Consider the following 24,422-nt stretch of genomic DNA (forward strand, 5'->3'; position numbering starts at 1 on the left):
CTTGGGGTGTCACGTTCCCCGCTAAGCCTCGATTTCCGGTCTGTAAAGTAGAGGACCCTCTGGATTCAAGGGCTCACTTTCTGGGAATGGGCCACACAGAGGGTTTGAAGGGCAAGCTCGCTACTGGCCGCCTGTGGGACAGAGGAGCCCTTGCCCAGGTGACCCTCTCTCCTCCAAGGGACCGTGTCTTCCCCTGCAGAGCCTCACACACAGAGCCTCTCACCACGGCGGGAGGTGAATAGAAACACTTTAATAAAACAGAAACGGCTTTGTGGGATGTCTTTGGAAGGTGGAATCAAGAGCAGGAGAGCGCATGGCGGGGCAGGGGTGCCTAGTACTTGAGCAGCCAGCGCGGCTGGTGCTGGCCAAGCGACGTGAAGTAGGACCACCACCAGGGCTTGCTGCCGCCAGCTGCGGGCTGTCTCCGGGCCCCCAGGGGCTCTTGGCTGGGCTCCTCGGGCTCCCTGTATGGGCCGGCGCCTCCGGGCCCACTTCTCCGTGGCCCGAGAAGGAACGTTTTGGGTCCGATCCTCAGCGGCTGGAGAATGAAGTCCACACGGCCGGCCCTCCTCATCCGGGCAGGGATGGTGACTTTCTTGATGACCTTGGAGTAGCCAGGGGCTTGAGCAATGACGATGTGGGACCCCGGGGGCAGCAGTCTCCAGTAGTCACCATCTGGGGCTGTGGACAAATGGAATGAAAATGACTCTCAGACCTGGGCTCAGATAGCTTTGTGATGATGGGTAATGGGGGGCAGCGGGGCATCAGCCTGGAGGGCAGCGGACCCCAAAGCTATACCTCTGCATTGGCCTGGAATGTCCTTCCCACCTGCTCCCTCTGTCAAACTCCTATTCATCCCTCAAAACTCTACTTAGGCAGCACCTCCTCTCTGAAGCCTTCACAGACCATTCCATCCCCCACACAGTTAGCAATCCCTCCCTCCTCTGGACTGTGTTTCCACAAGGAATTCACATCACAATGTACGGTATTTTTCAAATCAGCTGTGAAATCCCTGAGGGCACCTGGAGCCCACATGGGCACCCCAGCTTATCAGTGGGATGTAAGCTCTAGGATAGGAACCAACGGGCTCCCTCCTGTAGTCTTTGAGAAGGTTTGCCCAGCAGTCACTTCTTGAGGAACATGGAATCCGCATCGATGGTCACTGGCAGCCAGGACGTGAGCGCAACCCCTACCCCCTCACTGGACCCAATGCTGCAGGAGACACAGCTCGTGGTGGACACAGACCCCAGGGCTCCCCACCCTCACGCCCACAGGCCGGCGCAGGATGGAGGGAGCAGCGGGCACGCTCTGAGCACCGCAGGTGCCGGCACCACGTGGCCCCAGGAAGTGCTCACCGGTGGTGATGTCATGGCGGATGCCCTTGACTAAGATCCGGGCGTTTTTGACCGGCTTGCCAAATTTGTCCATCACCACGCCTTTGATGCCCCGGTGCACCTGAGGAGACCAAGGACAGGGCATGGATACGGCACGTACCCTCCTGAGTGCCCGGCAGCCCTCCCAGCCAGTTCCCACCCATCTCCAGGGAAACGGCCTGGCTAAGCCCAGCTCTGCACCACTCGCCTTGCCATCTTGAATAAGCCACACCCCCTCTGGGTCTTGGTCTCCTCATCTGTGAAGCCAGGGTGACCAGTGAGCCCGCCTCTGGGGTCCCCCTGCGGCAATCAACCCCGTCCTGGGTTTGTGAACGGCCCACAGTCCAGCTCGGGGGTCTGGCTGACATCGTCTCCTGGGCCATGAGCGCTGAGCAGCAGACCCCTACGTGTCCACCTGTGAACACATCTGAGCCCCCTGCCTTCACAGGCAGAGCCGGCGTGACAGGTTCTCTCTGAGCCGAGGTCCCGAAGGCAGCGTGTGGCAGCGGGAGGACAGGGGCCTGAGGGTTTGGACCCTGGTGTCAGTCCTGGCCAGGCACCAACCCACTCCTTGACCTTGGAAAGCTACCTGGCATCTCGGCCCACTCTCCCCATCTGTAACACAGGGTCACCGTGCCCACCTCAGGAAATAAGAATTAATACACGTGAGGCGCAGCGGCCGAGCTGGAGGCAGGACGGCCCACCCTCCTGATGGGTCCGAAGCACAGCCACTCCCGAGCACACGCCCTGCAGCTCCTGCACACATCACAGTCAGACTAGGAAGCCGCACTTTCCAAAGAAATCACCTCCTGGAGCCCCGAGCCCATGCACAGTTCTCCTGAAACAATGAGCAACAAGCACGCTGAACACCCTTGCTGTCAGGCTGCAAACAACCAGAGGTTGAAGCTCACATCAAAGGTGGTCGGGACGCCCTGGGGGGAGGGGAGACTCAGCGCGTGGCTGCTGTCCTATTCCCGGAGGCTGCCCCTCACGCTTTCAGGGCTGCCCCCGGACTCCCAGCCTCCATCCTGGCCCTTCCTTTGCTCAGAACACCTGACCAGCTCCCTCACCTGGCCTATTCCTCTCCCCCTTAGAGACACAGTTCACACTTCTCTTCCTCAAGAAAGCCCTCCCTGATGACTGGCCACATCAGGGGCCTCTTCTGGGGTCCCACAGTCTTGGTTTCCACTCTCCCAGCCCTGACTTCACTGCGATGTCATCTGCCCTTTCCCCTCCCCCACAGCCTGAGAACAGAGGCCAGCACACAGTAGGGCCTCACGTAATACCGGCACGCACCAGCGAGATTTTGGTCCGGCCTCGCTCTCGGGCTGAGGAGTCACCTTCATGCAGAACCAGGGACGCGGAGCTCTCAGGCAGAGGAGGAGAGATGGCGCGCCTGCCCCTCCCCTCCTGTCCAGGGGGATGTAGACGCCCCCCGCCCCCGCCCAGGCCTGGTCAGGATCATGTGCAAAAGGCCTCAGTGGACACGACAGACGGATCCTTATCAGGAGGCCCGGGCAGCTGTCCTGGGGGCCATCCTAGGAGGCCGGCCACGCCCGGCCATGTGCTGCCCAGCCTTCCATGGTATCGCACTTGCTATTAAATCTTTATACCCCGAGCCTTCACATACAATATCCACGGAGTAATCCCAGCTCCATTTAAGGCTCCTTAAAACTCATTTTCACCAGACAGCCGTAAAATGAAACAAGCCAAGAGGCCTGGCCTCGAGCCATTATCGATGATGACCAGGCCCCGCAGCGAGGTCACTGGCACAGCCGCAAAGAAGAAGCAGTGCTAACAACGGCCAGTTATTATCCACGGCCTTGCTTCCTTCCTATTGCTGCAGCTGCTGGTCCGGAGGCTCGGCTTGCTTCCTGCCTGGAGAAAGGTTCCTGATCTTTCTAGAAAGCAGGGGGCTCAACAACAGAACTGGCGTTTGGGACAGGCACATCTGAGTTCGAGCTCTGCGCAGTGGCTGGTGACACTGGACCCGCCCGGTCACTCTCTGACCCTCTGTCTCCTCTGGCTGTATCACAGCCTCTGTGAGCCAGGATGGGAGCCCAGTGACCCCTGACCAGCACGATACTCCCCCCAGCACCCCTGTGCCTCCAACTAAAAAATGGGGCAGCCCCATCGCCTGGCCAGGACTGGTGTCAGGATTCGATGTCACGTGGACACCAACTGCAAAGCTCTGTGCCCTCACAACCTCTCGTTGTCTCCCTCGGGCAATCCTGTTTTCCTCTTAGGACCTGCTTCTCACCGGGACACTGCAGCAACACGCCATTTTTATGATTCTTAAAAATGCTCAGGGATAAGCAAAATGTAGAGGCTTCTACTGTAATACAAAAGCACTGTCTTGTTCCATTTTGAATTCCTGTGTCCCTTTCATGAGTGTTATCCTATTCAGAACCACATCCCCTGGTGGCAGGCCATGCTGGGGAGACTGATGGGTGGGGCAGTGCTGGGAGGGGCAGTGGGACCTGCGGAATCTGGTGCGCACACGGGCACCAGGCCACTGGGAGACCTGGCTCTCGGGGTCCAGTGATGGGTGATTGTAGACACATTCTCCGAGGCCCCCGCTCACAGCCTGCCCACCTCTGGGTGACCTCAGGCCCATAACTGGTGGGGGGGTTACCCCTCAGTCCGGGTGCCTCACTGCTGCCCCAGCAGCCTGTGCCCTCCCCTCTGAGTCCCAGGGGCAGATGTGCACAAGGCCCTGCCTGGACCGCAGACACCCTGCTGCCCAGCCATCACCTCCAGCCCTGCCCCTGACCAGGGCCTGCCACATTCCTCCGGCCACGGCACCCCTGCAGGCCTAAACGTCCCACTGAATTCTAACATGTGCTGTCCCCTCTGCCAGAGGGGTCCCTGTCCTGTCACCTGATCTCCTTCCTTCTTCAAGATGCAGCCCAGGTGCCGTCTCCTCCAGGAAGACCCCCGTGGCCTCTGAGGCTGGGTCAGGCGCCTCTCCTGGGCTGCCCTGGTCCCTGCACTCCCCTTGTTGAGACCTTTCCTGTACTGGGGGCCCTGCTGTATGCCCCATGGTGTCCCCAGCCACCCCAGGGTGGCCAGTGAATCTTCACTCGTGAACACAGGTGGTTAACTAATAAACAAGTGCAGTGTAATCACGTGACAGCACGGGCGCTGAGCCCCTACGCACGGCCTGGGTCTGGCCCTCCCCACGCCAGGCCCCAGGGGCCACCCGGAGCTCACCATCTCCACGAAGTTCAGGAGCGGTTCCTTATTGTGCTGCCAGATGGTATAGAGGGCCTCCTCGGGCGGGAATTTCACGCAGCCCAGCTCCACTGTGATCTCAAAGCAGTTGCTGTGCAGGTAGTTGAAGTCGGACATGCCTGCAGCACAGGGGGTGGCTCTCAACGCTGGCCCCGCAGGGCCCTGGGCCGGGCAGCTGGGAGGGGCTGTGGTCCTACCCCCGCCTCCCAGACAAGCAGACCGAGGCCCGGGAACGTCACAGCTCCCACCCAAGGTCCTGGGAGCGGGCAACTGCACTGTGGACCAAGCGGTCTGGCGCCCACGTCCGTGGACTCAAGCAGCATCCCTGCGGCCCCTTGGGGGGTACAGAGCAAGCCCACTTCCAGCAGAGAAGCTGGGAGCATGTGGGGGCCATACGTGCCCCTGGGGCCCAAGTTGCTGGCTCTCCCCTGGCCTGAACCCCCAGTGATAACGTCCATCTACCTGGACGGTCCCAAGAACAGCCCAGGGAAGAAGGTCCTACTACCTTCCTCTCCGGGTGAGCCTGGCCCAGCGAAGCCGATGGCCAGCCAGGGAGATGGCAGAGGCTTCGAAGCAAGTGGGGCTGACCGCCCCCCCCGTGTCTGCCCTCCACCCCATCTGCTTTGGGAGGTCTTGTCCAGCAGAAGCTGCAGCCGGGCTCTGAGGTAGCCCTGGGCCCCGATGGGGCAGCGGGAGCCCTGGCCTTCAGAGCTTCAGAGCCTGCTCCGATTCCTGGTACCCAGCGGCCACCTTCCCAACTTAACATTCACGTCCACAGAGGCCACACTCCCCTGCAGATGGCCCTTCTGTCCCTGGTCACTGGCCCCATGCCCTCCCTGGGTCCGCGTCCTGAGGGAGGGGAGCCCAGCTGGCCTCTCCCAGGCTCAGCCCCCCAGTGGGGCCTTTGCAGACCCCAGGAACAGGTCGTGCCTGAGACTCAGAGCCCACCCCCCGAGGGTCAGGGAACCCGTGCGTCTGGATCCAGGGAGGGAGAGAAGCCGCCCTGACCCCCGGGAAGGACCACATGTGCCATTGTGGGCAGCAGGGGTGCTGAGCAGGGGGTGAAAGTGGCTCTGGAACGGGAGCTGAGGGGCCTCCCTCTCCGCCTCCACAGGAGAAGGTGGGGCACAGGCAGGGTGAGTCCCAGCTCTACCACGTGCCGTGGCCCTCGAGCTGGTCCTGCTCTTGTCTGAGCCCAGTTTCCTCATCTGCCAAGTGACATGAATAATAAGGGTCGTGTTGGCGTGGAGGGGTGGCTGGCAGCACGTGGAAGCATGTGGGCCCAGCCTCCAGTGTCCCCATGACACAGGGTGTCACCTGCTCCCACATTTCAGAAAAACAACGAATATGGTTTTAGCGTAACCATATCCCACACAATATCTGGGACTTGCACAGTACTTATACAGAACTAAAAACTCTTCCTTACTTCTCTGAAATTCACATTTAACTGGGGAATCCCATATTCCATCGGGCAACCCTACTAAACCCCAAAAGGCAAAAGTGAACTGGTCACGGGTGGAACCGTGAGATGCTAAGTGACCATTAAATAAACCACAGAACTGGCAATGGGGAAGTCACAGTCTAGCTCTTCCACAGCAGTCGCACGTGAACTTCACCAAGGCCGCAAGAGAACTAAAGTCAGCCACGCCCGAATCCTCCCACCCCAGAGCCTAAGTCTCCCCACACGTGAGGCATCCCTGCTGCTTTCCCTTGTCCTGGAAGCTCCAGAATCGAGTTCCCAGGAGAAGCTGCTGGGAGGAGGCGCCAGCCTGCCCCCACCCCATCCGAGCCCCGCCCCCGCCGGTCCAGGGCGCACCTCCCGTGAAGCTGTACCAGTCTGCCCCGTTGATGATGCTGCCCCTCTTCAGGAAGTTCCCCCCACACCTGTTCTCCGACTTGTCCATCATCATGGGGTGCACGTCGGCGTAGGCTTTGGCCAGCAACTTGAACATCTGGAAAGGAGATGGAGAGAGAGGTCCCCTCGAGGCTAAGACCGGAAGGTGGGCACTCTGCAGGATGCCCTCCGAGCTGGGGGCAGTGGGGTGAGGAGGGGCCACCACAGGGAATACCTGCAGCTCGGGTGGGAGGGGGACCAGGGTCCACGCAGAGGGCACAGCACGTGCAAAGGCCTGGAGGCGGGACGGCCAGAGCTCGGGGCACCGGTGGTGGGCACATGGGCGCATCATGGAGCCCCTACGCACCTGGCTAGGGAGCGTGGCCTTCCTCTCGAGAAGGGGTCACCCTGTGGGGATACTGGCAGGACACCTGGAGGTCGGCTTTGCAATTTATAAAGCGTTTCCTGCCGCTGTGCAGAGGGCAGGCCTCGGGAGAGGCGGGAGGCTGGCATGGGGCTCATTTTCACTGACTTCATCCCCCAAGCGAATGGCTGTGATAACTGTCACTTCATTTCCCTAGGAGACAACCAGCCCTGGCGGCCGCCCACCGCCCTGCTGCCATAACCACGTACAGTTCCCACCATGGCTGGGAGGCAGCTCACAGGGCCTGCCACCCCCTGTTGGAGAGCCTGGGTGCGACCCCGATTCCTGGGTGGTGTGGAGCCCCTCCCCCACTAACCTCCCCCAGCCCAGAGCTCCCCCGTTACACTCCCCACCCCACAGGGCCACCAGGTCCTTCTCCCAGGCTGGACTCAGCCACCTGTACGTCCCAGGACCGGACACGGGTCTGACCCAGGGCAGAGGCTCCAAGTAGAGGTCAGAGGGAGGAGGGCCCACCTGTACTGGGCCTGTTCAGGCCCTGTGGCCCCGAGAGAGGTCTGTCCTGGGCTGGGCATCCCTCTTTAAGAAAAGGGGAGGTGGGGCTTCCCTGGTGGTGCAGTGGTTGAGAGTCTGCCTGCCGATGCAGGGGACACGGGTTCGTGCCCTGGTCCGGGAAGATCCCACATGCCGTGGAGTGGCTGGGCCCGTGAGCCATGGCCGCTGAGCCTGCGCGTCTGGAGCCTGTGCTCCGCAACGGGAGAGGCCACAGTAGTGAGAGGCCCGCACACCACAAAAAAACCCAAAAAAACAAAAAAAAAAAAAAGAAAAGGGGAGGCGGGCAGGTGGGGTCAGAACTGGGGAGCTGCTCCAGGCCAGAGAGAGAGTCTCTCCTGGCGACTCAGACGCTGGGACCTTGGGTTTGGGGAAGGATGAATCCACTTTCTCAGAGATAAGACTGCAGTTTCAACTCAGTCCCACAGACACAAACCAAGCACCCAAAATACAAGCCCACGCATGTCCTTCAGTCACCGAGGTTGGCAGTCAGGGACCGCCATCCTGCCAGCAGCCCCTGTCACCCACGGGCTGTGGTCAACCATCTTTAGCCAGGCGTCCAGGTGGTGACGGGGCTGTTTCTGGAACTGTGGCCTGGCCTCCACCGCCTGTCTGCAGAGCGGGACCTAGGCTGGTGGGCGTAGGTTGGGCCAGCCCCTCTCGAAGTTCTGCTCCCCGACCACGCTCCCTCCCGGTCTCTCTCTCCATCCTGCCCTGGGGCCTCCTCCTGTCACCTGTCAGTCAGCCCCCTCAGGAGAGCAGGGAAAGTCACCACCAGTCCCTACAACCCCAGGGCACTGGAGCCCCAGGCCCGGCTGGGAACAGCCCCGACCTGGGGGCAGGATCTCCACCCAGGGTCGAGGTGGGGTGGTGGGTCGGTGGGGGAAGGACACAGAGACAATGACCCCCCCAGGTGAAACAAGGTGGGGTGCGGTGGGCTGCTAGGAGGGGCAGACATGGGCTGACGAGGGGCCTAGGATCACATCTCAGGGCCACGGAGAAGGACCGGCCTGCCCGGACCTGGATACACTGCAGCTCCTTCCCACTGGGGGGTGGGCTGCGTCAGGGAGGGCTTGGTTGGCAGGACGGAGCTTGAGCCCAGCTGGGGAGTAGGATTTTGGCAGAAAGGGCAGGTGTGAGGGGGACAGAGGGGGGAGAGGCAGGCAGCCCTGGCCGGCCTGGACGTTGCCCTGAGGCGCTGGCCCCCATCCACTGGGCACTGTGGAAGTTTGGGGGTGTGACTTGGTCTCCCTGGCCAAGCCCTCCTCACGTGCCCCCACTCCCCAAGCCTCTCCTGGGACCCTGGTCTCCACAGATACCGCCACTGGCTGAGGGGCTGAAGGAGTATCGATTGATGATCGATGGTTGATGGCTGGTGGGGCAGTTCTCAGGGTTCTGACTCTGCGGGGACCCCCTGAAGCGAACTTCCCCCCAGAGGCGTCTTCATGCACCTGCCCCTGAGATCCAGAGATGCTGAGTCCAGCGGCCAGGGGCCCCCTCCTGCCTGGAGGACACAGGCCTCACCCAGGCATTGGCCCTGATCTCTGACAGCACAGCAGGTGGAAGCCAGGCACAGCGGAGATCACCCAGCCACCGCAGGGGGCCCTGGCTGAGCTCCAAGCATAGAACCTGGCACCCCTCCAGGTGCTAGGCTGGTTGTAGTGGTCAGTGAGGGAGTGAATGAATGAATGAAGGAGGGAGTGAACGAGTGACTGAATGAATGAGAGAGTGGGAGCAAGAATGAACAAGTGCAGGAACAATCGCAGGAGACACGGGCTCTGCACCCCCAGCCCTGGAGGAGGCCGGCCCAGCCCGTCCCTGCTGGGCCTCCCCAGCCCCACTGCCCACAGGCCCCTGAACCCTCACTCCTGGGGGTCTGGTGGAGTCTCCACCTGCTCTTTCAGGCTCCACTGCAGTAGCTGCCCCTTGAGGACACCCTCCTTAAAGTCCACCTTAAGGCTGAGGATCCAGCACACACACACACACACACATACACACACACACACACCATCCCTGTGTGTCCCCGGCCTCCTGGGGAGCCCCTTGTTCTGGCCAGGCCACACCTTCTCACCCTTTCCCGTTTCTGGCTCCGTCTTCCACCCTAAACTAGGACCCTCAGCCCAGGGCCCAGTCCATGGGACCGGCCACACACAGGGAGGGACTGGGTGAGGCAGGGTTGGCCTCTGGGTGGCCGCAGGAGGAGAACACGAGGGGAGCCAGCTCCGGGCACTTGTCTGTCCAGGACCAGTCCCACCCTCCCTGCCCTGCCCCCAGTACCAGGTAGAAAGTGCGAGAAGGCAGCAGAGGCCAGGCCTCGCTCTCCACCCCGAGTCCGGTCCACCAGGGGGCCTGCTGAGTGACCAAGCAGACAGCTCAGACCCTCCCAAGCCTCCCCAGGCTGCTCAAGAAAAGACTATCAAACTCTGTCTTCCCAGAAGGGCAGGAAAGTCTCCTGCCTCCTGATGGGGGAGGGAGGGCAGGAGCTGGCCTGCGGGCGGGGGTTCATCAGGGCAGTTGGGGTAGCTAAGCTCCAGTGCACTCGGCTGTGACCCACCGAAGATCACCCCCTGCCTGGCCTCAGTCTCCTCAACCCCCATGCCCTTCCCAGAAGACCAGCCTCTACTATCAGTCAGGGTAGGGGGTGCCCCCGGGGAAGGGAAGAACGGGGTTGGTGAGGGGTCCGGCCATCATCACGGGTCTCATGCCCTGCTGGTCTGAGCAGCGAGCGAAACAGGCCTGGAGGCGGGAAGGGTCTCCTCAGGGCCCACGTGACCGCTGGGGCCAAAATTCCTACTCTGATCCCACTGCATCCTCAAGTCCCAGGGTACCTGACCCTTAACAAACTGGCCAGACCCACAAGAAGGAGGGAGGCGCCAGGAACCAGCCGGGCGCCATGCACGATGCAGCGCTGCCCTCTGCCGGTGTCGCCTGGAACCCCAGCCTCCCTAGGACAGAAGACACGGGGCGGCCTCGGGGGAGGGCACTCGGCCAGGGTCCCCACCCCGGGAGCTCCCAGGTGAGATGAGACACTGATGGAAGGGGGGCAGCCATAGGAGGGAGGGGCTGCTTCCAGCTGGCTGGAAGGCTTCCTGGAGGAGGGGGTTTGTAGGTGGGCCTAGAAGGCTCCTAATGTTTCAGAGCTCCATGGGCTTCACCGGCTCAGAACCGGAAGGACTCCGGGGCCCCGAGGGCACCCCCCACACTTCTGCCCAGCCTCTCACCTTCTCGTCAGGCGTGGGAGAAAACATCTTCTCCTCCTCGGGATGCTTGGAGAAGTCGAAGGGATAGGACACCACAAGGTCGCCCCCATGGAGGCTGGCGGAGAGCACGAAGGGGATGGTCCTCATCCACTTCATTATTGCCTTCGTCTCAGGGGCCACCTGCCCAGGCGGACGAGGCAGTCCTCAGGACCAGGCACGTCCCCGCCGACAACCCAGCCCCATGCCCAAGATTCAGGATTCTGTTCAGGCCCCACCGGGCACTCTCACGTGCCCGTCCTCTAGCCTGGAACTCTCTTGCCCACCTCCTGGGGACGCCACCCCCTCCAGGCAGCCCTCCGGTGCACTGCTCCTGAGCACCTGCCAGACTCCGGGTGCTTTCGGTACACGCTCCCCGAATCCCACCAGCGGCCCAGTGAGGACTATCCCCATTTTGCAGGCAGGAAACTGAGGCTCAGAGGCTAAGGCTGCTAACCACCCGGCTCTGCTGCCCTGGGGAAGGATGACACCCGAGGGTCCCAGAATACCCAGAGACCCTCGGCTGCATCAGAGGGGCGCGCGGCGGCTCCTACCTTACCCCACCAGTAGTGCTGTGGGATGGCGATGTGGCCACTGCGCATGTTGCGGCCCGAGGCCAGGCGGTAGTACTCGGACGTCAGGTCGGGGAAGTTGCGGTTCAGGTCCAGGTTCTGCGCGTTCTGCCTCCCACTCGTCCACCCATTGTAGCCGGCACCCTGAACACACAGGTCGCCCCCGACCAGGGGTCAGCACGTCCACCCTGATCCTTCTGGAGGGAGGCGCAGGGCTGGGCTGAGAGTCGCAGGCAGGGCTGTGGTTTCTCTCTGGCTTCACGTGATGAACTTGGGAGCCACCCTTGACCTCCTCTGCCATCTCTCCAGCCTCTGGGCTGATCCTCCAACCTCAGGCCCTGCACTGGCTGTCCTCCACCTGGAATACCCCTCGCCAGGGCTGCACTGCTCGCTCCCACCTCCCGCAGGCCCTGCTCAGGGCCACCTTCCTTCTCCCGGAGCCCCCCCTCCAGCCAGCACACGGTCCGGCTCTTCCCACCCCCATCATCCTGTTTCCACGGCGCGCGTCGCCTTTTAACCCACCATAGAACTCCCAGCATCTGTCCGCCCTCCCCACCCCCAAGCAGGACCTTGCGGATGTTGATGCCCACTGAGCCCTCGTGCACAGAGACCCTGCACAACCGCTAGAGGGCGAACGAACAGGGTGGGGGGTGGAAGGCAGCGGCCACGGGGCCCGCCTGGGGGCGCTCACCTCGGCGGCCGCCACCTCATAGCCGTCGGGGTTCATGGAGGGCAGCAGGTGGATGCGGGTGGTGTTGAGCAGGCGCTGGACGCGGGCACTGCCCAGCAGGTACTCAGAGCACAGGTACTGGGCCAAGTAGATGAGCATCTCCCTGCCCGCCACCTCATTGCCATGGATGTTGCCGATGAGCTTCACCTCGGGCTCCACTGGGGGGGGATATAGTGACCTGGCGGCATCGTCTCAGAGCCCCGGGGTCCCCAGAGACTTGAGGGCCCACACGGCAAGGGTGGCCAGTTGTTTTGGAACCTATTCCTACTCGTTTTGGCCCAAGTGACTCTGTGACTAATGAGGTCTCATCAAGGTCATCACTTTGGTTGAGCTCATCTGTGGTGTAGAGCTATGACTATTAGCATGATGGATCATGGATGTTGATTAATAATAATATAAGTTATCATTGGTCTGTGAGAATTTCATTCATGGCCACTCTTCATGTTTGCGCAATAGAGTAGGGTATACATTGGTGCTTAAATGAGAAGGCAGCTGGCCCTCGGATGGATGGATGGATGGATGGATGGATGGATGGGTAGGTGGAAGGAAGGAAGGAAGGGAGGGAGGGAGAGAAGGAGGAAGACAGAAAGATGAAAGTATGGATGAAAGAATGGATGGATGGATGGGTGGCTGGAGAGATTTAAGGAAGTAAGGAAAGAAGGAAGGGAGGAAGATGAATGTAAGGATGAAAGGATGAATGGATGGATGGATAGGTAGGTGGAAGGAAGTAAGGAAGGGAGGGAGGGAGAGAAGGAGGAAGACAGATGAAAGTATGGATGAAAGAATGGATGGATGGATGGGTGGCTGGAGGGATGGAAGGAAGTAAGGAAAGAAGGAAGGGAGGAAGATGAATGTAAGGATGAAAGGATGGATGAATGGATGGATGGATGGACGGATGGAAGGAAGGAAGATGGATAGAAGGATGGAACAAAGGAAGGAAGATACATGGAAGGATGAAAGGATGAATAGATGGATGTATGGGTGGATGGGTGGATGGATGGATGGATGGATGGAAGGAAGGAAGATGGATGGAAGGATGAAAGGATGAATGGATAGATGGATGGATGAACTGATGGATGGAAGATGGATGGATGGATGGAAGAGTAGACCAGGAGCCTGACAGTCTTACTAACAGTGTGACCTAGGACAAGTCACCTCTCCTCTCTGAGCCTCACACTGCTCACCTGGAAAATGGAAAATGGCATCTCCCTCCTTGGCTGTGTGCAGCCCAAGGACCACCAGCTGTGGGAACAAGTGGCCATGTCCCTCCCACATTCCGAGGGTATAAACAGCCCTGAGGCTTTCCACACCAGCCACCGCCCTTGACCCTCTCACAGGGGACACCCCTCACCCACATGTTCCAAAGCTGCAGGCCAATCAATCTGAAAGCCAGAGTCCTGTCTTCAGCCCAGGGCTGGAGGGGTAGGAGACAGGGGGGGTCTTGGAGGCTGGAGTGGGGCTAGATGACCTCTGGCCCCTGACGGGAGACAGGGCTTAGGGCTCATGACGTCCATGCCGCCCAAGCCACCAGGATGGAAACTGGCTGAGTGTGGCCAGCCCAGCAAAGGGGCCAGAGCCACTTAACCAAGATGAGGGGTAAGGACCAAGGTCAAGTGGGGCTGTTTCTAGACCAATCCGTCTGACTTCCACAGTCACAGGGACAGACAAGCTGAGAGACCAGACGAGAAAGAGTCAAAGGACTAGGACCCTCACTCATCGACTCCCCGGCAGAGGCCAGAACGGGGCCCCTATGCCCGATGCTCTCAGTGCCCTGGACGGCGGGCTCGTGGTCATCTTCTCCCCGCCACCCCGGAAACAGGCTGCAGCCAGGGCGTTGAGTCTTTGCTAGAACATCTGGATTCTTGGGCCAGACGCCCGAGCCCCGCCCCCCGGGCCCACTGCCTTTCCTTGACCTGGCCCTGAAATTCAGTTTCACAGTAATGTTTTTTCAGTATCCACACTGCAGGCCCTTCTCAGTTATGGCGCAAGACCCAGGACTGTGGTGGAGTCTGACTCCTCCTCAGCCCAGCAAGAACATGGCTCCGAGGGACAGTAAGATGTGGCACTTCCCACATGGTCCCCCATCTCCAAACAGGACCTAAGCCTGATATAAGCTTAAATGGACGTGGGTTTTAAATAAATGGGAAAATGGCTGTATTCACATCACTCTCTGAATGTGGACCGCACAACTTAAAGTAGCAAACGTAAAGGGCCAGGACCCAGAGCCCCACATACCTGCCTGGGGTCCGGGTGTGCCAGGGCAAGGTTGCAAAAACAACAAAAGGTACAGACAAAGCACAGTTAAGTTTGCACTACAGATGCACAAGGCCCGACGTGCCTGCAGCCACTGTACACCTTCACGTCACGCCCCCTGACTTGTGCAGCCCACTTCTCCAGGACCGTGGCCCACCCCGCTGCTCCTCCCAGCGACGTGGCTGTGACAGCGGTCACACATGCCCGGTGGGATGGGACTTGCACCTCAGTGCCCCAAGCACACCTCGAAGCCCCCGCCCGCATCCTGTCCCCCAGACATCGGGGACTTTGATCAGGATCCCGGATCTGGCTCGTGCACCCCAAGGCCAAGCAGGCCAGAGCCTTTTCCTGGCCCAGGCCTCTCACCCCTGCCCCCGACGGTGACAGTGGCTTACTCAGCTCGTGCCGGCCAGGCAGGCTCGAGAACTCGATGACCAGCAGCTCCCGGCCGTCGAAGCTGCGCCCGATGCTGTAGGTCTTGGCTATGTGGGTGCAGCGGGCCGCCGTCTGCTTCAGCACGCGTACCATCTGGGCGTAGGAGTGGTGGGTGAAGCGAAGGAAGGTTGGCGGATGGCCCGAAGGCAGCGCCTCCTCGACGACATCCAGGCCTCCTGGGGGAGGGACGTGGGTGCCGGGGGTCAGCTGGGCCTGCCCGCCCGCCCCCCTCCCCCCGCCACGATGACGACAAGGGGCCCTGACCTCTCCCGGCACCCTCACCCCGTCCCACACTGCACTGTGGCAGCTTGGGGCTCGGGACTCAGCTGTCCCCCTCGGATGGCTCCCCGGCCAGTCCGTGTTTGCTGGTAATGAAAGTTCTCTTTATAATGCTTTATATCAACAGCTAATAACAGCCCCCCAACAGATGTACCCAGCAACACAGTTCCTAGCGTTACTACGAGTAACAATCATATGTAGTTAGTTGGGAAATTTTACAAAATACAGAACAGTAGAACACGAAGGAAGGGGCACACCGACAGAATCCTCAACCCAAGGGAAACCTCCGTTCAGCGGCTGCCTCCTGACTCTGGGTGTTTCTGTGTCCCGGGAGCATCAAGCTATAATTGGGGGGGGCGGTGGATGCAGGTTCCTGTTCTGCTTTGTTTACTCAGCATGGCGGTGGAAACAGTTTCAACATCTTGTCAGGGAGGCAGCAAGGCTCTGAAAGGCTCCTTACTGCCCACTATTCCACTACCCTCCTGAGGCCAAACGTTAGCTGTTATTACTCACACAACAGTGAGCATGCGGGGGGGGGGGGGGGGAGGTGGAGAGAGAGGGAGGGGGATGGGAGGGGGAGGGAAAGGGGAGGGGGAGGGAAAGAGTACGAGAAAGAGGAAGGGAGGCGGGCGAGAGAAAAGCTTTTTCCCCAGTTTTAAAGTTTTCTTAGGAGAAATTCCTGGGCTTCCAGGTCTAGGGAAGGATGTTTTTTTTAGCACAATCCACAGGCCAGCGGGCTGTCCCCTCCCACCCACATAAGCACCCCAAGGCCAGCCCCAGTGGCCCCTGCCCACCCCCTTCCCCGGGGTCTCTGCACAGAAAGACGCAGGTCCCCGCAGGCTGGTCCTGGGGGGAGCACTAATGGGGAATGCTTTTCCCAAGCGTCTCACTTGCACTGCGGTTTTGTTTCTCCTCAAAATGGTTTCCGAGGGAGAAGCAAGCAGATGGAACTGGCAATTTGGTGGCAGAATTGCCCAAAATAAACTCTCTCCAGCCCACTCTGCGGGCTCTCTCAGGGCGGGCAGGCTCAACCCCAGGGAGATGTCTGGTTTCCTTCCTCTGTTTCTCGTCCCCCACCCGGCTGTTCCCGCTGTCCACGCTTCCTGCGTCCTCACGTGCAGATGGCTCCTATCTGCCTGCAAGGTGCCACCCACGGGCCACCACGTCACACAGAAGCTGCAGGTGGACAGAACCCCCCAGCCCCCAGATTCAGCTCCAGGATCATCCCTGAGCCCTGCACAGCCAGCGAGCGGCAGATCTGCAACCCAGAGCTCACTGGAGGCGAGCCCAAGGCATCTCTGTGTCCAACCCCCCGCCATTCTCATTGTCCCAGCCAGGAGCCATGGACACAGCAGGTGCCCAAGAGCTGTTTGGTGAATGGACAGATGGGTCCATCCATCAGTGACTGGCCTGGGTCACACCAGCTCCACCAGGCAGGAGCCGGCCACCTGCCGCCACTGGCCTTCCCAGAGCCTCCACTTTGCCATCTGTAAAATGGTTACACCAATATTCAGGGTCGTTGTGGGGTTTTCATGAGATGGTACATGTACAGCACTTGGCCCCAGATCACATGAGCCTCCCCGTGAGCTCCATGACATGAGCACATGAGAAGCCAGAAGCCAATGTCATTCTGCACCGCCCAGTGTCACACACGGGCCACGTGTGGCTATTTGCATTTAAGCTCAAATTCATTAAAATCTAATCAAATCAAAATTTAGATCCTTAGTCACACTCGGGAGCCACGTGTGACCAGTGTCTGCCGATTGGGGTGGCGGTGGCACAGAGGGTTCTATGAGTGGGGCTGCTGTGGGTTCCACTGTGCACTGGAGCTATCCCTTCTCACCCAGTCTGGAAGCCCAGCCAGGCGGTAGGGAGGCCTACAGAGGCACTTGGCCTGCACGCCCCCCCTCCTCCAGCATCTCTGCCAAGCTCCTTACTTAGGAGAAATTCCTGGGCTTCCAGGTCGAGGGAAGGATTTTTTTTTAGCACAATCCACAGGCCAGAGGGCTGTCCCCTCCCACCCACATAAGCACCCCAAGGCCGGCCTCAGTGGCCCCTGCCCACCCCCTTCCCCGGGGTCTCTGCACAGAAAGCCAGGAGCTCCTTGCACACCCCCCAAGACGAGGGGCTCACCACCACTCAGGGCTGCCCATTCCATCACCACGACCCAGGGCTGCCCATTCCACCTCCACTGGTTTGTCCACACGACAAACCAAAGCCCATCTCTGCAGTCCCTCTTCCCCTCTCCCCTGGGGCTCCACGGACCCCACTTTGAGGAGTTTGGCTGCCACTCCTGGCCAGTATTCTACATGTGGTCTTTCAGGACTGACCACAGGCATCACCAGGCTTTGCCAGGTAGGCCTCACGGGGAGACAGGTCCTCCTCACAACAGTGCCCTCTGTTCTCTGATGGCGGGGGGCAGTGCCAGGACTCACACACCTCTGCCCTCCCAGCCGGGCACCTGCATCCAGGGCCTCCTTATCGGCGCCCTGGCCCAGGCACTTCCCGGCCGACGTGTGTCCTATCCGCCTGCCCGACCCCCAGCTGCTCCAGAGCCCACCTCGCAGCTTCTCCAGGGGATTGTAGCAGCCTTCCTCCTGGCCCACGAAGTAGCGGCCACAGTCAAGGAAGTAGGGCCACGCCATGTCGATGGCATCGAATGCAGGCAGGCAGGCGTCCCGTAGCGCCTCACAGACATGCCGGCAGGGCCTGCGCATCCGGCCGCCCTCACACTGTGGGGCCAGCACGGCACAGCCCAGCAGACGCAGGTCCGGGTTGCACTGGCCCTCTAGGAGGTGGTGCAGGACGCTCAGCAGGATGTACTCGGAGCTGGACTCTACCGCCGCCCGGGACCGGTGCTCCAGCAGCGTGGGGAAGGTCGTCTGGTTGTAGGAGGCGTCGCTGCAGGTCTGGAGCTGCAGGTCCACGCATGTAGCTGGGGGAGGCGGGGTCACCACGTTACTCCTTCCCACGATGGCCCACCCAGACGCCTACGAAGGGTCTGCTCTGCCCAAACCGACCCCGCTCAGGGCCAGGGCCTACGGGATGGGCACCTGCAGTCTGGCAGGGAGAGGCCAGGGCCCTGTGGGAGGACCAGAGAAGGCTCCCAGGGCTCACTGGCGAGAGAGCAGGGCAGGCTGCTCTGGATCTCAGCTTCCACGTCTGCCAAAGGGGTGCAGGAAAGCCACCCTGGCCGAGGGTCTGCCACGTTAGGGCATGTCACTGACTTCTGTATGGGGAAAATATTTTCCTACTTTTAAAAAAATCTAGTCCCTTCACTTAAAATATACCAGATGCCTAAATCTGGCAGGAGGGGCATTGAGGAAATGTCTGCTTCTGAGCACCTCTGATAGGTCAGACCCCACGCCATCTCCAAAATCATCCCGAGATCAGTATTCCCTTCCTCGTTTTACAAAGGAGGAGCTCAGGGCCAGGGAGGGAAGGGGCTTGTCCCATCCCTGGACTCAGCAGGTGCCGGGCACAGAACTGGGAACGCACAGGATAAACAGCCAATGCAGCGGGTGTGTGCACACCTCACGATCGGAACCCAGCCTGCTTAGATCCCACCTTGATGGGGGGGGAAGGGGGGAGTGTGTGGGGGAATGGGAGGACCCTCTGCAGGAGCCCGGGGCAGAGTCAGGGTCGGGAGCTCAGCTGCACAGAGGGAAGGGCCTCCTTGTCTTGTTTTGTCTAATTTCTGGCTGTTTAAAATGGGTCTGGATTTAATCGATGGGCCACCTTATTCATCAGCCACTTTAGAACGGTGGGTTCCACCCCCTAAAACGCTTTGATAGTGTGAAGGGCCTGCATCACTCCTACAAAACAAGACCGGGAAGTCCATGTACCGTACCGCTGTCCGCAGCTGCTGCCCTGGGACATCCACCTGGGGAGAGAAAGGGCAGTGCTATCAGGGGAGCGGACCCCTGCCCATCAGTCTTCCCCCAAATGTGTACAAAGGCACTGCTGCTTCTCATTGGGTACTGGCCAGGCCCCCAGCCCCCTGCCCACCCTCCCCTTCACAGCCACCCTCTGATGTCCACATGGCCGTCCTCCCATATTTCACAGGAGGGGAGACTGAGTCTCAAAGAGGTCACATGACTCCCCTAACGGAAGACAGCCAGGACGAAAGAGCCCTGGCTCAGAGTGTGGGCCGATCGCTGTGGTGTGAATACTTCCACTGTGGCCAATTTCAGCTTCCTGCAGCTGAACTAGTTCTCACCAAATTCCCAAATATTTAACAAGCAGCCCTCAGAGGCTGTACCAGGGGCTGCACCCCACCAGTGACTCTCACCCCACGCTATTCCAAGTTCCCCCGAGAGTCAGGCAGGCAGTGGCCCTCTCCCCTCCAGAACACTCTGCAGTGCGCTGTCTCCTGTTTTTTGAGAAGAGGACCAACGCGTGAACTCTCCTTGGAATTGTGGGTTTCAAGGGTCCTCCCCAAGGCCCAGACACATGGACCCAACAGTGAGACCCCTGGGAAGGTCACTAAGACCAACCTCAACCAACACTACCTGCCAGGTTCCCCATCAGAGGCAGGTCCCTAGTGCTCTGTGAGAGCTAAGAGGGAAAAACTGGCTCCAAGAGAAGGAAATCAGATTTAAAGCTCAGCTGGTGCAGGGGTCCTGGTGGGGGGGAGGGCAGGCTGGGCGGCAGAGCAGCAGGAAACAAGAAAGCGTTGGGTGGGGCGGAGGGCACTTCTCTGGTGGTGCAGTGGTTAACACTCTGAGCTCCCAATGCAGAGGACCCGGGTTCGATCCCTGATCAGGGAACTAGATCCCACATGCATGCCGCAACTAAGAGTTCACATGCCACAACTAAGGAGCCCGGCTGACGCAACTAAGACCGGGGCAAAAAAGTAAATAAATAAACAAACAAAAAGAAAGCGGGAAGTGGGTGCAGGGGGAGCCCAGGAGGAACACGGTAAGGATGCTAGGACCAGAGGGAAAGGCTGTTTCTAACCCTGTAACCTCATCGGGAACTACACCTGTACCACAGCAAGGGTGGGAGCTGCTTCTAGGGATTCGCCTTAAGATCTGGGGGTCGTGGAAACCTGCCTGAGCACATGTCAGTCCCCAGTGGACACGGTGGGGGCCAGACAGCCCCCCATGAGGACCTCTGCACACGGTTCCCCCACCGTGGACTAGGCGGCCACAGTCCCTGACCCCTCGGGCCAGCTCGAAGCTCTCATGGGATGGAGACGTTCAGGGTGCCCTCTCACCGCCCGGTGAGCCAAGGATTCAGGCTGTCCTAACCGGCTGGCACCACTTGGCAAAGTAACAGGCAAGAGAATAATTTTCCTAAAGTATCCAGGCAATGGAACTGCCACCCCTAATGCAACAGAGAGGGCTGCTGCGTGCCCACCTCCCGTGCCCTCGGCTACCCCGCAATGCCCGCTGGACTGAGGCTGGCGGTGAGTGAGGACACCAGGCAGAGTGTGAAGCACGTGCTCTCAGCCTGCAGCCTGGGAATTTCCACGTGCCCGCCCGACTCCATCACCCGACTCTACGCCTTTAGGGTCTAAAGTGTCTCCAGATTTGTGCCCACTGCCCTCTGCGGAATGAGGAGGCATGAGGATGAATCAAAACATAAGGGAAATAAAGAAAGAACCAGAAACTGGCCCAGGACAGCTTGGAACACTGCGCTGTTATCTGCTTCTCTGCATTGATGTCGGGAGAACAGATGAAAGGACGTGATTGGAGCAAGACCCCCTGGGAGCATCCGTGCCCAGGGCTCACACTCAGAATTCACGCTCAGCTCAGCCGACCCGCCCTCACAGCCCGTGCGAGCTCGGACCCATACGGACGCCACGACTCTGTCAGCTCAGGAGCCCAAGGCCTCCCTAGGCGGATGGCTTCAGCCAAGGCCCCCACCCCCTCCTTTTGCCTGCACCCACCACACCGAGGCTGCACCTGCCGTGTGCCCAGCCCAGGGCCGACGGGGGCGAACCTGAAGATTTGCTCAGATTCTCAGCAGGCGCTCAGTGAGCAGAACCCCCGCTGGACCTGGGGCCTCTGCTGGCCTCAGGCAAACGCATGGAGGGGAGGCCGGAGCACAGTGACTCCCACGCCTGCTCCTTCAAAGCCATCAGATGCCACACGGTCGCCTGGATTTGAGTGGATTTGACAAGTGGATCCTCCCGGTTTCACGTGGCTTCGAGCCTCCCTGAGTCACAGATGAGAAAACTGAAGTCTGGGAATTAAGCTGCTCTCTGTGCCTCAGTCTCCTCATCTGTAAAATGGGGATGATAATAAGAGTGCCCACTGTTGTTGCAGGGTCCGATGAGGTGGTGCTGAGGCCAGGGCCTGGGCCCAGTAAGGGCCCAACACACAGTGGCTCGGGGTCGCATGGGAAGAAGGAGGGACGGCCCATTGTGATCCTCCTGCCAGACAGCGATGCCCAGTGGGAGGACAAGGGGGCGGCATCTGCTGATTTGGTCACCAACACTTCCAGGGTGGGCACCAGGGGCAAGACAGAGAGATGGGTGGACTCGTTTCCTGAGGCCACCGTAACGAAGAACCACAAATTGGAACAACAAACATTGTTCCTCTCATGGTTCTGGAGGTCAAAAGCCCTAAATCAAGCTGCTGGCAGGCCACACCCTCCGCAGGGTCTGGGGAGGGTCCTCCTGCCTCCTCCAGCTTCCACCCCCAGCAACCCTTGGCTGTGGCCACATCACCCTGCTCTCTGCCTCTGTCACCACACGTCCTTCCTGGTGTGTCTTTGTCCAAATTTCCTTCTTCTTCTAAGACATCAGTCATTGGATTCAGGGTCCACCTTAAAGCAGAGCAACCTCCTCCTAATGTGACCATACCTGCAAAGACCCTGTTTCCCAATAAAGTCACAGGTATGGGGGAAGGGGGGCTAGGACTTCAACATATCTTTGGGGGACACAATTCAACCCATACCAATAAGCAAGCCCCAGGGGGTGCCTTTGGGGAGCTTGGGCTGGAGGTGGTGCCTAGAGGGGACACACCATGCAGTATGGTAGCCACTAGCCATGTGTGGCTATTGAGCACTTGAAATGCTGTGAGTCCAAACTGACATGTGTTTTAGGTGCAAAATATCAACTTTCAGATCTAGCACTTAAAAAAGAATGTAAAACAGTTCATTCATAATTTTTACATTGATGACAAAATACTGAAACAATGTTTCAGATATATTGGGTTAAATAAAATTTGTTATTAAAGTTAATTTTGCCTGTTTCTTATTATCTCACTCGTGTGGCTTCTGGGAAATGTGAAAGGATGTAGGTAGCTGGCATCATTCTGTTGGGCAGCGCTGGTCCAAAGGCTGCTTTGGAGCAGAGTCCACACATGACCGTTACACCTCTTGACCACAAGGTGTCAGCATGTCTTCAACGAAGGGAGCAAGATTGACCTGGGGCTGAAGGTCTTAAAAACGAAGAGCAATAATAGAATGAGGTAAGAGAGGTGGGGCCATCTGCCCAAGACCACACAGCAGTGTAGAGGACTCAGGATTTGAACCCAGACCTGCCTGGCCCCTGGGAGCTTGAAAGTTGTCTCAAACCCCAGGCTCCCAATAAAGGCCTGAGGGAGGCAAGGGACAGGCGGGGGGAAGGGTCTGGGCCCGCTCGGAGCCCTGGGACAGTGAGGACCTGGATATAGTCCTGGACATAAAGCCTGGACTCAAGCTGCCTGGCCCTGCCCACGTCAGCGTGCGGTCTGGAAAAGGCACTGGGTTTCCACGGACCACACATGCGCATCTGTAAGGAGAAGATCCAACTAGAGGAAGGAATTATTCTAGAAACAGTCACTGATGCCACCATGGAGTGGAGGACAGAGATCCACTCTGCCCAACCCTCCAGGTGAGGAAGGGGCAACCTGGGTCCAGAGGAGGGGGCTGCATTTCTCCCTGGAAAAGGGGGAGGTCAGAGAGAGCTTCCTGGAAGAGGGGACTGTGATCCCTGACAAGCCTATAATTCTAGACATTTCCTGGGGCCTCAGGGGTTCAGGGGAGGGTCCACCCATGACACCACGCAAGTTCCATCTGCATCCCGTGCACAGATGTGCAGGCGTGCATGTGAACACACACACATACACACATACACACTCTGCCTGGCCTGGGTCTTTCTGTAGCAAGTGGAGGAGGAAAAAGGTGAAGGGGGGCAGAGGAGGAGAGAAAATTCAATTTGGGCTGAGGGAGAAGAAAAGGAGAAGATGGCCCTTGGCACATTTGAGAGAGGCATTTTGCTCCTGGCACACCCACTTGGCTGGTGCCCGCAAGTTCTCAGGTATCCACAAACCTCCAGTGCTTGAGAGATTCCGAATCTGACACGCCCAGACCCCTGTGCCCCAGGGGACCCCCGCCCTCCAGGGGCACAGATGTCTGCTGCTGCTAAGAACCCTGAGGGCAGCGGACTAGATACACCCTCACCTTTAAACGTAAAGGGAAAGCGAGGCCCACTCCAGAACGGGAGGTGTGGTCAGGACCGGAGCCTGGGCCCCCAGCTGGCCCCCGCCTCAGCCCGGCACCTCACACTCCCAGGCGCACAGCCCCGGGAGGGTCCCTGGCTCCCGGCACTCTCCCCCTCCCCCTGCCCCAGAATCCTACCCCCTCCTCCCCGGCCCTCTGCGCCCACTTCCGGAGACGCTGTTGTCCAGGCCACAGAGATGGGAGGGAGGGGTCAAAAGTGTGCCCTGCCCAGAGGCCGCCCCCTTCCTGGAAGGACCGGGGACCTCGGACGACCTCTCCTCCTGCAAAGTTCTGGCACCCGCTCCCTCGGACGCCACCTGCAGGGCGCCCTGCCCGCTGTGCCCAGACCGAGAACTCCCTGCCAGAGCACTGGGTACCTCCGCTGCCCCCAAGCTGCCTGCGCGTTCCGCCCGGGGGTCCCAGCCTGGATGCGCTCAGAGAGCCGGCTGCCCCCTCCTGCGCAGACCCCGAGGTCCAAGGTCACAGGGTGCCCACTTGGGGACCATGGGTCACGCGGGGGAAAGTTCCCGGTTCCGGGGCGCCGGCCTTACCCGCGGCGTCCGGGTTGGGCTCGCACCAGGGCCGGGCGGCGGCGAGGACCAGCATCGAGAAGAGCAGCGGCGGCGGCGGGGGCCGCATGGTGGGCGGCGGGCAGGGTGGCGGGCAGTGATGTGGCACTCGGGCCGGGGCGCAGCGCCGCTCGGGCTCCCGCCCCCCACGAGCGCGGAGTCGGGTTACAGCACGGCGGCGCCAGGAACCGCGCAGAGCGATGCGGCGGGAGGGACCAAGGAGCTCTCAGCCCGCTTCCGGGCCGGTGCTCCGCCCCGAGGGGTGGGTGCCCCCCTTGGGGCTCGGTTTCTGCCTCCCCCCTGACCTCCAGATCCCCTGCTGATCCTGCCTACAGACCCTGATTCCTGGACCCGAGGGGTCTGTGGGCAAGACGGGGTCCTGGCCCTCGCTGGACCCAACTGGCGGGGAGCCAGGCCAAATCATCCCCAGCTCTGGGCCTGGGTCCCATGAGAGGAGTGATGGAGTGTCCCCACCTCCCCACACTGTCGCAGGCTGTGGATGCACCTGAAGGGTCTTGGGGGGGAGGGTCGGGTGCCAGG

At 60.0% G+C, this 24,422-nt stretch overlaps 1 protein-coding gene across 1 annotated transcript; it reads right to left on the bottom strand.

The window, feature by feature from the left end:
• Positions 1-230: 230 nt before the first annotated feature.
• Positions 231-24,063, bottom strand: CPZ (carboxypeptidase Z). The gene is made up of 11 exons (XM_082610905.1): positions 23,865-24,063; positions 18,731-18,763; positions 17,441-17,815; positions 14,562-14,777; positions 11,875-12,071; positions 11,166-11,327; positions 10,597-10,755; positions 6,424-6,559; positions 4,587-4,726; positions 1,356-1,455; positions 231-681 (listed from the first exon to the last, which is right to left on the bottom strand). Exons 1-11 carry the CDS (start codon positions 23,950-23,952, stop codon positions 332-334), a joined length of 1,956 nt encoding a protein of 651 aa, XP_082467031.1. The 5' UTR covers positions 23,953-24,063; the 3' UTR covers positions 231-331.
• Positions 24,064-24,422: the final 359 nt, after the last annotated feature.

The sequence above is a fragment of the Mesoplodon mirus genome, assembly GCF_964341445.2.
Source record: "Mesoplodon mirus genome assembly, chromosome: 2".
NCBI classification, from domain to species: domain Eukaryota; kingdom Metazoa; phylum Chordata; class Mammalia; order Artiodactyla; family Ziphiidae; genus Mesoplodon; species Mesoplodon mirus.